Source organism: Mustela putorius, unplaced genomic scaffold (assembly GCF_011764305.1).
Source record: "Mustela putorius furo isolate JIRA1106 unplaced genomic scaffold, ASM1176430v1.1 tig00003859_pilon_pilon_pilon, whole genome shotgun sequence".
NCBI lineage: Eukaryota > Metazoa > Chordata > Mammalia > Carnivora > Mustelidae > Mustela > Mustela putorius.
The window spans coordinates 35059809-35071442 of NW_025422011.1; the positions used below are offsets into that span (position 1 = coordinate 35059809).

The following is an 11634-nucleotide window of genomic DNA, read 5'->3' on the forward strand; positions in this document are numbered from 1 at the left end:
CAGAAATAGTGACATCCCAGGGCTAGCAAGAGTGAGAAAGAAGCTTGTACTAATCCTGGGCCTGAAGGACAACTTAGGACTTGGAGAGGGTAGCTCCACAGAGAAAACCTTGAGACAGGGGTTGTGGACATAAGTGTATGGAGGCAGGAAAGCCACAGGAATAAATATTTCAGTCTCATTCTCTACCTACCTTCTAATTTCTTGTTATGGTATTCCAAAGAAAATCTAGGATAACAACCCCATCTGAAGTTACTTATTTTAATTCTGTCTACACAATCCTTATTCTGGTTAGGTAACATGTTTATAAGTCCTGGGGTTTAGTATATGGACATCTTTGGGGGACCATTATTCTGCCTACCATAAAAGAACAAGTAAAATACATGTGAAGGAGTAATGAAATTTTGGCTAAAATTGGAGATTATAAATGTATAATGGTGTCAATCTGCATTGTTGTGTGACTGCTATCATCCAAACAGAACCCCAATATCTACATTTCCATTTACAAATTCTTGTAGTGATAATTCAGAATGTGCTGCTTTTGTAGAGCCCTTGATACATGAGAAGTGAAGGGTACCCTGTGTGGGAGATTGAACTGGTCCTGGTACTTCCATGGCACACAGAGTTAGAGTTATTTATAGAGTTTGTGGAGAGGACATGCCTATGCAGTAAATGCTATTTTATTCTGTTAAATATCAATAAATTGTTATGAATAATTCACACCTATATATGGTATCAACACCCCAAGTCTGCCATTTTTAAGGAATCCAGAGTTGGCCTATATTCAATGGACAAAATCAGGAAAAGGGGCTGCTAGAGTGATAGGCAAGTTTAAGAAGGACAGCTGGTTTCATCTAATCCCAATATGACTGCATAACATCTAGTAAACAAAGAATCTCTGGGTTATTCACAGCAGTTTCCTAGAATGTTGTCCACTTAGCTTGGTATTCCTCACACCCTTTCTGTCAAACAATTCTCATATCCAAGGTAAATAATTTGAGATTGAGGTGGTGTCTGTGTGGAGTAGTCTTTCGCCAGATGAGGCACAGACTAATCACGGTAGCAGAGGAAGAAGTCCTTATTTGCTAGCCTAGTAGTACATGGGTACTTTATAAGCCAGGGGAATTTTTTAAGTATGACTTTATTTTCTTTCTCATTAGAATATAAATTCCACAAGGTAATAAAATTGTCTATTTTCTTCAGCACTGTGTCTTCAGGTCCTAAACAGGGTATGACACATGCTAAATGTTGAATAAAAATGTATTAAAATTGAGTGAGAGACTATGGACTCTGAAAAACAACCTGAAGATCTTGAAGGGGCGGGAGGTGGGAGGTTGGGGGAACAAGGTGGTGGGTATTAGGGAGGGCACATATTGCATGGAGCACTCACTGGGTGTGGTGCAAAAACAATGAATACTGTTACACTGAAAAGAAATTTAAAAAATAATTAAAAAAAAGAAATTGAGTTCCAAAAATGAGTGAAAGAATGACACAAAACTCTACCGCTTATTATTACCATTGTCATAAGTTTATCTTGTAAGCAAAAAGATCCTTGAAAGTTTCAGGGGGAGTTTGGAAACATAGATAATGTAAAGCAGGAAGTTCTAAAAAGACATGGTTGAAGAAGTTCAAGAAAAGTTAAAACAAGTACAGAATGCAAATTGTAGTGTTCTCACTACAACTGTCAACCTTCAGATCAGCTCCCAATTTGTGTCAATTAGCAGTATCCTCAGATATGTTGGTCCCCCAGTCCTATGGACCCAGGCCTATAGAAGTTCTCCTTCATTGCTCATGTTCTTTCATTCAGAAACAGATCCTAGTAAAGTCCAAAATTCTAGTGGATATATCATAGCTCTTAGAATGAGGAGGCACTAAAACATACTTGAGGAGTCCTTTCCTATCTCCTTGCATTCCACTCGTTTGGTTTGCATCACAGTCAGTCATAGTTTCTGAGGGCCCAGGGTCCTGTGGATGACTCGCTTCAGTGCAGCCTTAACTTCACTATTCCTTAAGCTGTAGATGATGGGGTTCAACATTGGAGTCACAACTGTGTAGGACAGTGATAGCAGTTTCTTGCCCTCGGGAGAGGTGCTGGATCGTGGTCGGAAGTATGTAAGGATGGCAGTACTGTAGAAGAGGGAGACAACCAGAAGGTGGGAGGAGCAGGTGGAGAAGGCCTTGCGTTTCCCCTCAGCTGATGGCATCCTGAAGATAGTGGAGAGGATTCGGACATAGGACCCCAGGATTAGCAAGAAAGGGAAGAGAATGAATAAGACAGTTGCTGTCAAAGCCTCCAGTTCAAACAGAGAGGTATCAGCACACACCAGTGCAATGACAGGGGGGCTATCACAGAAAAAATGGTTCACTCTATTGGGGCCACAAAAAGGGAAGCTGAAAATCCATGTGGTTTGCACGGTGGCCACTGGAAAACCTGAGAACCAGGAGGCAGCTGCTAGCTGGGCACAGGCTCTGCGGCTCATAATGATTGGGTAGCGCAAAGGGTCACAGATGGCTACATAGCGGTCATATGCCATTGTGGCCAGGAGGCAGCACTCAGCAGCCCCAAAGAAGAAGAAGAAATACATCTGAGTGGCACAGCCAAGGAAGGAGATGGTTGTGTCTTGGATGATCAGAGTTCCCAGCATCTTGGGCACAATGACCAAGTTGAAGCCTATCTCCAGGAAGGACAAGTTCCTGAGGAAGAAGTACATAGGATTTTGTAGAGCTGAGTCAGCTGTAGTGACTAAGATGATGAGAACATTGCCCATTAGGGTAACCAGGTAAATAGTTAAAAAAAGGAGAAACAGTAGAGCTTGTAGCTCAGAAGACAAGGTTGAAAAGCTCACAAGAACAAACTCACTGACAATTGTCCAGTTTTCCCACGTCATTCTTCTGCCTAGGATTTCATTGACATTCATTCTCCAGGAAGGTAGAGGTCTCCATATGTTATTTAGACCTCTATTATACCCTTAGAAAGAAAATGTATGGCCTCATTCTCTACCTTTCTTGTTATAGTGATTGGCAATCAAAAGCTATACCTTCAAAAAAAAAAAAAAAAAGATTCTCCTTTGGAGTCACAATATTTTGGAAGAATCCTAACCTGTTTTAGACTGAACTGAGGCACATCATATATATCTACACATTCCTTGACTTTTCTTAGCTCTGTAGAGAATGTTCAAAATCATAGGTTCCCTTTGGGACTCCTACCCTTTCTTCAATAATCAGTGGTACTAAAATAGAAGTCAGGCTAAGCATTTCTGAAGAGAGGGGTCTTAATGCACAATGAAAGGTGGTGAGGTCAGCCAGGATATATTTTCTGCAAAATGAGAGTAGGAAAGAGAAAGTCAAGGAAAGTGAACCAGTAGTTACTAATGATCCCTTAGGCGAGACCTGAATGTACCCTAATCTCAAGCAGCCCACATTCACAATGGTTTCAGTATACCAGAGGAATCTTCAATATATTAGAGTATTTCTTCATTTCCCATCTCAGAATATGTCAGTTTAAAGGAGATGGGGAATATAGAGACTGTGGTTTATTCTGATTTTAGGTTAAATATTACTGATAAGTTGTATATGATGAGAAAAGGGAACACAGACTCAAGACAGTGTCAGACCAAAGAAGGAATCCAGATGTATTACACATAAACCCTTTGATCAGCTTTTGTTGGTTGACTTGTGTCTTGACTTTCAAGAAATATGAGCTCAAGTGTATCATGTTAATAAAGACTCACTAAAATAGGCAGACTAATAATATTAAATCCTGTGAGAAAGAAGCAGAAGGTTTAATCAGTACATCAATAACTAAACTTCAAAATTGGGACCCTGAAATTCTGATGACTATAAACTTACATGATGTAATACATCTAAGGCACTTGCATGATGACTGATACATAACACATGCTAACCATAAATGCTAACCATTATAGTTATTATGATATAATGCAGATCTATCCTTCAAAGTCTACTTCTTGTCTAACTTACTTCCCAAACTCACTGTAGTCCTTATTTTTCAATTCCTAAAAGAGAAGCATAATTTATTCATTAATATTATCTTCTGTGTACCAGACACTCTTCTAAGTACTGAAGATAATACATCTATAAATAAAACAAACAAAATTCTCTGCCCTAAAGGACCCCTCCCAAGATCATTGAGAATTGACCAAGGCCCTAACATATAATAGTACAACTCACAAATCTTAGATCCAAGAAAACAATCCTGAAAGTGGCTAGGTGGAAGAGATTTCTTATGTACAGTGGGAGGCACATCAGAATAATTTCAGACTTGTCCACAGAGACCTGGCAAGCCAGAAAGGGCTGGCAAAACATATTCAAGGTACTAAATGAGAATAACAGACAGCCAAGGGTTCTTTATCCAGCAAGGCTGTCATTCAGAATGGATGGAGAGACAAGGAGCTTCCAAGACTGGCAGAAACTAAAGGAATATGTGACCACCAAGCCAGCCCTGCAAGAAATATTAAGGGGGAGGATTCTACAAAAGGAAGACCCATCCATATGCTGTCTACAAGAGACTCATTTTGAACCTAAAGATACATTCAGACTGAAAGTGAAGGGATGGAAAACAATTTTTCATGCCAATGTATCTCAAAAGAAAGCTTGGGTAGCAATTCTCACATCAAACAAATTAGATTTTAAGCTAAAGACTGTAGTAAGAGATACAGAGGGACACTATATCATTCTTAAAGGGTCTATCCAATAAGAAGATCTAACAATTGTAAATATCTATGCCCCTAACATGGGAACAGCCAAATACATAAGCCAACTGCTCACCAAAATAAAGAAACATATCATCAATAGTACTTTAATAGTAGGAGACCTCAAAACTCCACTTTCAGCAATAGAAAGATCATATCTGCAGAAGACCAACAACAACAACACACAAAAAAGAGCTTTGACACATTGGACCAGATGGACTTCATAGATATATACAAAACATTCCAACCTAAAACAATAGAATTCTCACTCTTCTCAAACACACACAGAACTTTCTCCATAATAAACCACATACTGGGTCACAAATCAAATCTCAATTGATACCAAAAGACTGAGATTATTCCTTGCATGTTTTTAGGCCATGATGCTTTGAAACTGGAACTCAATCACCGGAAAAAAAAAATTAAAAACAATTCAAACACGTGAAAGCTAAAGACCATCCTGCTAAAAAATGTTTGGGTCAAATGGGAAATTGCATGCAAGTGTTGAATCACCACAATGTATACCTAAAACTACTATTATGCTGTACATTAACTAACTGGAATTAAAATAAAATCTTAAAAAAAGAGAAGGAGAAGAACTTAATTCATGGAAACTAACAAGAACAAAAATACATCAGTCCAAAACCTATGGGATACTTCAAAGGTGGTTCTAAGAGGGAAATAGATTCCCATCTAAACCTCACTCAAATAGGAGGAAACTCCTGAATATACCTAAAAGAACTGGAGAAAGAACAAAAAATAAAACCAAAATCAAGTAGGAGAAGAGAACTAATAAAGATTAGAGCAGCTATCAATGAGTAAGAAACCAGAAATACAGTAGAGCAGATCAATGAAACTAGAAACTCATTATTTGAAAGAATTTATAAGATCGGTAAACTTCTAGCCAGACTTATCCAAAATAAGAGAGAAAGAACCCAAAATTATAAAATTATGAATGAAAGGGAAGGGATCACGACTAACATCAAGGAAATAGAAACAATTATTAGAAATTATTATTGACTGCTATAGCCAATAAATTAAGCAACCTGGAAGAAATGGATGCCTTCCTGGAAACCTATAAACTACCAAGATTGAAATAGGAAGAAACAGACAATCTGAATAGACCAATAACCAGTAACAAAATTGAAGCAGTGATCAAAAATGTCCCCAAAAACAAGAGTCCAGGGCCTAATGGATTCCCAGGGGAATTTTACCAAACATTTAAAGAAGAAATAAAACCTATTCTCCTGAAGCTGTTTCAAAAAATAGAAATGGAAGGAAAACTTCCAAACTCATTCTATGAGGTCAGCATTACCCTTATCCTAAAACCAGGCAAAGACCCCATCAAAAAGGAGAATTACAGAATCCTTGATGAATATGGATGCCAAATATCTCAACAAGATCCTAGCCAATAGGATCCAACAGTACAATAAAAGGACTGTCCATCATGACCAGGTGGGATTTATTCTTGGAGTGCAAGGTGGTTCAATATTTGCAAATCAATCAGTGTGACAGAACACATTAACAAAAGAAGAGACAAGAATCATATAATCCTTTCATTTGATGGAGAAAAAGCATTTGACAAAATACAGCATTCTTTCCTGATTAAAACTCTTCAGAGTGTAGGGATAGAAGGAACATTCTTCAATTTCATAAAAACCATCTATGAAAAGCCCATGGCAAATTATCATTCTCAATGGGGAAAAGCTGAGAGCTTTTCCCTTAAGCTCAGGAACACGACAAGGATGCCTGCTCTTGCCACTGTTGTTCAACTTAGAGCTAGAAGTCCTAGTCTCAGCAGTCAGACAACAAAAAAGAAATAAAAGGTATTCAAATTGGCAAAGAAGAAGTCACACTCTCTCTTTCCAGATGACATGATACTTTATGTGTAGAACCTAAAAGACCCCACCCCGAAATTACTAGAACTCATACAGCAATTCATTAATGTGACAAGATACAAACCCAATTCACCAAAATCAGTTGCTTTTCTATACATTAACAGTGTAACTCTAGGAAGAGAAAATAGGGAATTGATTGCATTTATATTAGCACCAAAAATGATAAAATACCTAGGAATAAACCTAACCAAAGAGGTAAAGGATCTGTACTTGAGGAATTATAGAACACTTACGAAAGAAATTGAAGAAGACACAAAAAGATGGACAAACATTCCATGCTCACAAATTGGAAGAATAAACAATGTTAAAATGTCTGTGCTGCCTAAAGCCATCTGTACTTTCAATGCCATCTGATCAAAGTACCAATGGTATTTTTCAAAGAGCTAGAACAAACAATCCTAAAATTAGTATGGAACCAGAAAACCCCCAAATCACCAAGGAAATGTTGAAAAAGAAAAACAAATATGGGGGCATCACGTTGCCTGATTTCAAGCTATATTACAAAGCTGTGATCACTAAGACAGCATGATACTGGGACAAAACAGACACATAGATCAATGGAACAGAATAAAGAGCCCAGATATGGACCCTCAACTCTATGGTCAACTAATCTTCAACAAATCAGGAAAAAATACCCAAAGGGAAAAAAGAGAGTCTCTTCAATAAACGGTGCTGGGAAAATTGGACAGCTATATACAGAAGAATGAAACCTGACCATTCTCTTATACCACACAAAAAGATAAACTCAAAAGGATGAAAGACCCCAATGTGAGACAGGAATCCAATAAAATCCTAAAGGAGAGCATAGGCAGTAGCCTCTTCGACACTGGCCACAGCATTTTTTTAAAATCTATTTTTTATTTATTTTCAGCATAACAGTATTCATTTTTTTTTGTACCACACCCAGTGCTCCATGCAATCCATGCCCTCTCTAATACCCACCACTTGGTTCCTCCAACCTCCCACCCCCCAACCACTTAAAACCCCTCAGATTGTTTTTCAGAGTCCATAGTATCTCATGGTTCACTTCCCCTTCCAATTTCCCCCAACTCCCTTCTCCTAACTCCCCATGTCCACCATGCTATTTGTTATGCTCCGCAAATAAATGAAACCATAGGATAATTGACTCTCTCTGCTTGACTGATTTCACTCAGCATAATCTCTTCCAGTCCTGTCCATGTTGCTACAAAAGTTGGGTATTCATCCTTTCTGATGGAGGCATAATACTCCATAGTGTATATGGACCACATTTTCCTTATCCATTCGTCCGTTGAAGGGCTTCTTGGTTCTTTCCACAGTTTGGCAACCGTGGCCATTGCTTCTATAAACATTGGGGGTACAGATGGCCCTTCTTTTCACTACATCTGTATCTTTGGGGTAAATACCCAGTAGTGCAATTGCAGGGTCATAGGGAAGTTCTATTTTTAATTTCTTGAGGAATCTCCACACTCTTCTCCAAAGAGATCACAGCAATTTTTTTTTTTTTAAAAAGAGAAAAATCTTCTGCAAAGCAAAGGAAACAGTCAACAAAACTAAGAGATAACCCACAGAATGGGAGAAGATATTTACTAATGAAATTACAGAAAAAGAGCTGCTATCCAATATCTTATCTATAAAGAACTTATCAAACTCAACACCCAAAAAACCAAATAAGTAAAAAAATGAGCAGAAGACATAACAGACACATCTCCAAAGAAGACATACAAATGGCTAACAGATACATGAAAAAAAAAATGTTTATCATCATCAGAAATCAGGGAAATTCAAATTAAAACCACATTGAAATACCATCTTACACTAGTTCTAATGCCAGAAATTAACAAGACAGGAAACAACAAATCCTCCACAGAGGATGTGGAGAAAGGAGAACCTTCTTACACTGTTGCAGGAAATGCAAGTTGGTACAGCCACCTTGGAAAACAGTATGGAGGTTCCTCAAAAAGTTAAAAATAGAGCTATCCCATGACCCTGCAATTGCACTACTGGGTATTTATCCCAAAGATACAGATGTAGTGAAAAGAAGGGGTATGTGCATCTCAGTGTTCATAGCAGCAATGACCACAATAGCCAAACTGTGGAAGGAGCCAAGATGCCCTTCAACACACAAATGGATAAAGAAGATGTGAATCATATATACAATGGAATATTACTCATCCATCAGAAAGGATGAGTACCCACCATTTGCACTGACATGGATGGAATTGGAGGGGATTATGCTGAGTGAAATAAGTCAAGCAGAGAAAGACAATTATCGTATGGTTTCATTTATATGTGGAACGTAAGGAATAGCATGGAGGACATTAGGAGAAGGAAGGGAAAATTGAAGGGGGGAAGTCAAGAGGGGGAGACAAATCATGAGAGACTATGGACTCTGGAAAACAAACTGAGGGTTTCAGGGGAGAGGAGGCTGTGGGGATGGGTTAGCCTAGTGATGGGTATTAAGGAGGGCATGTATTGCAATGAGCACTGTGTGTTTATACACAAATAATGTATCATGAAACACTACATCACTAGTACTACTAGTGAAGTACTGTATGGTGATTAAAAGAACATTAATAAGAAAAATTTAAAAAAATCCCTGCCCTCATCTTCTAACAGAGAAAACAGATTATATGCAAATTATATAATAGGATGTACAATATGTTAGGTGGTGTTAAGAACAATGGAGAAGAATAAAAGAGTGGAGAAGGAGATAGGCATTCGGGGTGTGGGGAATGAAGGGAAGCCCTCCCTGAGCAGAAGCTATTTGAGTAAAGTGCTCAGCAGGTTCAGGATGTGTAGTCAGGGTGGTAAGGGAAGGAGGAAGGTAAAGAGGGAAAACAGTGAGAAAATGCTATTTTATAATTTTTTCTGATTCCTTTTTTTTTTTAAAGATTTTATTTATTTACCTGACAGAGAGAGAGAGAGAGATCACAAGTAGGCAAGAGAGGCAGGCAGAGAGATGGGGAAGCAGGCTCCCTGCTGAGCAGAGAGTCCGATGTGGGGCTTGATCCCAGGACCCTGAGATGACCTGAGCTGAAGGCAGAGGCTTAACCCACTGAGCCACCCAGGCACTCCTACTGATTCCTATTCATTTAAGAAAAACTCAACCTGGACATTGCTTTTTTAAATAAATACTTTGACACTTTGTCAATTTTCAAGTAAGTGTTAACATTTAATGAGCACCAGATAAGTGCCAGGCACTATTCTAAGTGTTCTGCATTACATGAAGTCTCACAACAAACTGAAGATATAGGGATTGTTATGAGGCCTACTTTACAGCTGAGGAGGCACAGAAAAGTTGAACAATTTCTCCAAGATTAGACAGCCAGCAAGTCTTGGTATCAAGATATGCTTCCTGGGCAGTGCGACTCTGCTTCATGGCTTTACCCATCAGACGACTCACCCACTCTGAGAACAGAAGAAAGTCTGAGCTCACAGGTGAGAGCAAGCAGGAGTTCTGGGCACAGGATGGTAGTAACAGAGCAAAAATCAAGACAATTTCTAGAGAAGATCAGAAAGGTATTAGCAACACTGGAGAGCTAGAATACCACTTTCATAGTCCTAGTACTAAAATAATCATTAATTTATATCTCCATCTCCATACTCTGATGGCATACTACTTGACAGTAGAAACTGTTTGCAACTTTTCATTGCAATTCCTAACAAGTAGATACCCAGTAAATTGTTATTGAATAAATGAATGAACAACAAACACAATGTGGAAAATGATCATGGAAATATCTGTATAGACAGAATGTAGGCACAGTGAACCCCATTCAGAAGGAACTTAGATACAAAGACTACATACTCAATGATACGGCCTCATACAACTTACACAGATTTAAAGAGTAATAAGGGTTATAAATTACACTCATCATCTTCCCCTTTCCCAAGCTGCCTCCTGAGGGAGCGCCTGGTTGGGTTAAGCCAAGCTGCCTCCTTTTATCTGCCTCATTTCAGGAAATGACAAACCTGGCTGCATGACTCAGGAATTGGGAAAAAATCCTTTAATTCATCCCCCAATTGTTTAATTAATTGTTTAATTCATCCCCCAATTCATCCCTTAATTGTTTTTCCTCCTAAACACCAATTCAGTGTCATCATCTACATCCCCACCACAACTGCCTGTAGATTCTGGCTTTTATTGTCTCTGGCCTGTTAATATTGCAGAATTCTGGTTTTCTTCAAACCATCCTTGACTTGTGTGTGATGTGATAGCAACTCCAATTAAGTTACTCACCTGCTTAATGTCTTTCAATCACTGCCTACTGTCCCTGGTCTTTTTCTCTGGTTTCTGCTTTATTTTTCCAGTTTCAGTAGCGTGTTTCCCTACACAGCTGATGCTCTGGTTACACAAAAGTACCTTCTGTTGTGTACATATATCATGTCTCTCACTCCTTCTTATCCTTGTGTATGTGGCTCTCCGCTTTTGCAAACCTCTTCCTGCAATTATGTATAATTTCTTCTCATCTTACAAGTCTCAACTGAAGCATCATTTTCTTGTGAAGTTTCCCTGTGCTCCCTTGGTGTAATCAAGGGATTATTCTTAGGGTGCCTGGGTGGATCAGTCAGTTGAGTGTCCGACTCTTGATTTTGGCTCAGGCCATGATCTCAGGATTGTGAGATCTAGCCTTGAGTTGGGCTCCATGTAGAGAGTGGAGACTGCTTGGGATTCTTTCTCTCCCTCTTCCTCTGCCTCCTGCCACGACACCCTACCCCACTACACTCTCACTCTCTCTGTCAAAAAAATAAAAAATAAAGGATTATTCTACCCTCTTATAACACTTTGGGTAGAACTTTATTAGAGTACTACACAGTTTTGTATGTGTGCATATATTTATATTATCTAATTATTAATGCCAGGAATAAAAATCTATTCAGTCATCATTGTATCTTTTGTACATAACAGAGTCCTTAATAAGTGCTTGCTAATTAATGTAGCCTATGATTTAATTATTTTTTAGAGCAGTTTAATGATGCTATAACATCTCAAGTTGAACTTACAATTAAGTATAAGGCCTCTGACAGTGTGTGTGTGTGTGTGT

At 38.6% G+C, this 11634-nt stretch overlaps 1 protein-coding gene across 1 annotated transcript; it reads right to left on the bottom strand.

Moving 5' to 3' along the window:
• Positions 1 to 1937: 1937 nt before the first annotated feature.
• Positions 1938 to 2885, bottom strand: LOC101681824 (olfactory receptor 10A4). The gene has a single exon (XM_004780180.2). The coding sequence runs from the start codon at positions 2883 to 2885 to the stop codon at positions 1938 to 1940; it is 948 nt and encodes a 315-aa protein (XP_004780237.1).
• Between the last annotated feature and the right edge of the window lie 8749 nt (positions 2886 to 11634).

Excerpts from the sequence above, each read along its gene's own strand:
- LOC101681824 (XM_004780180.2), bottom strand. The coding sequence starts at position 2,885 with ATGACGTGGGAAAACTGGACAATTGTCAGTGAGTTTGTTCTTGTGAGC.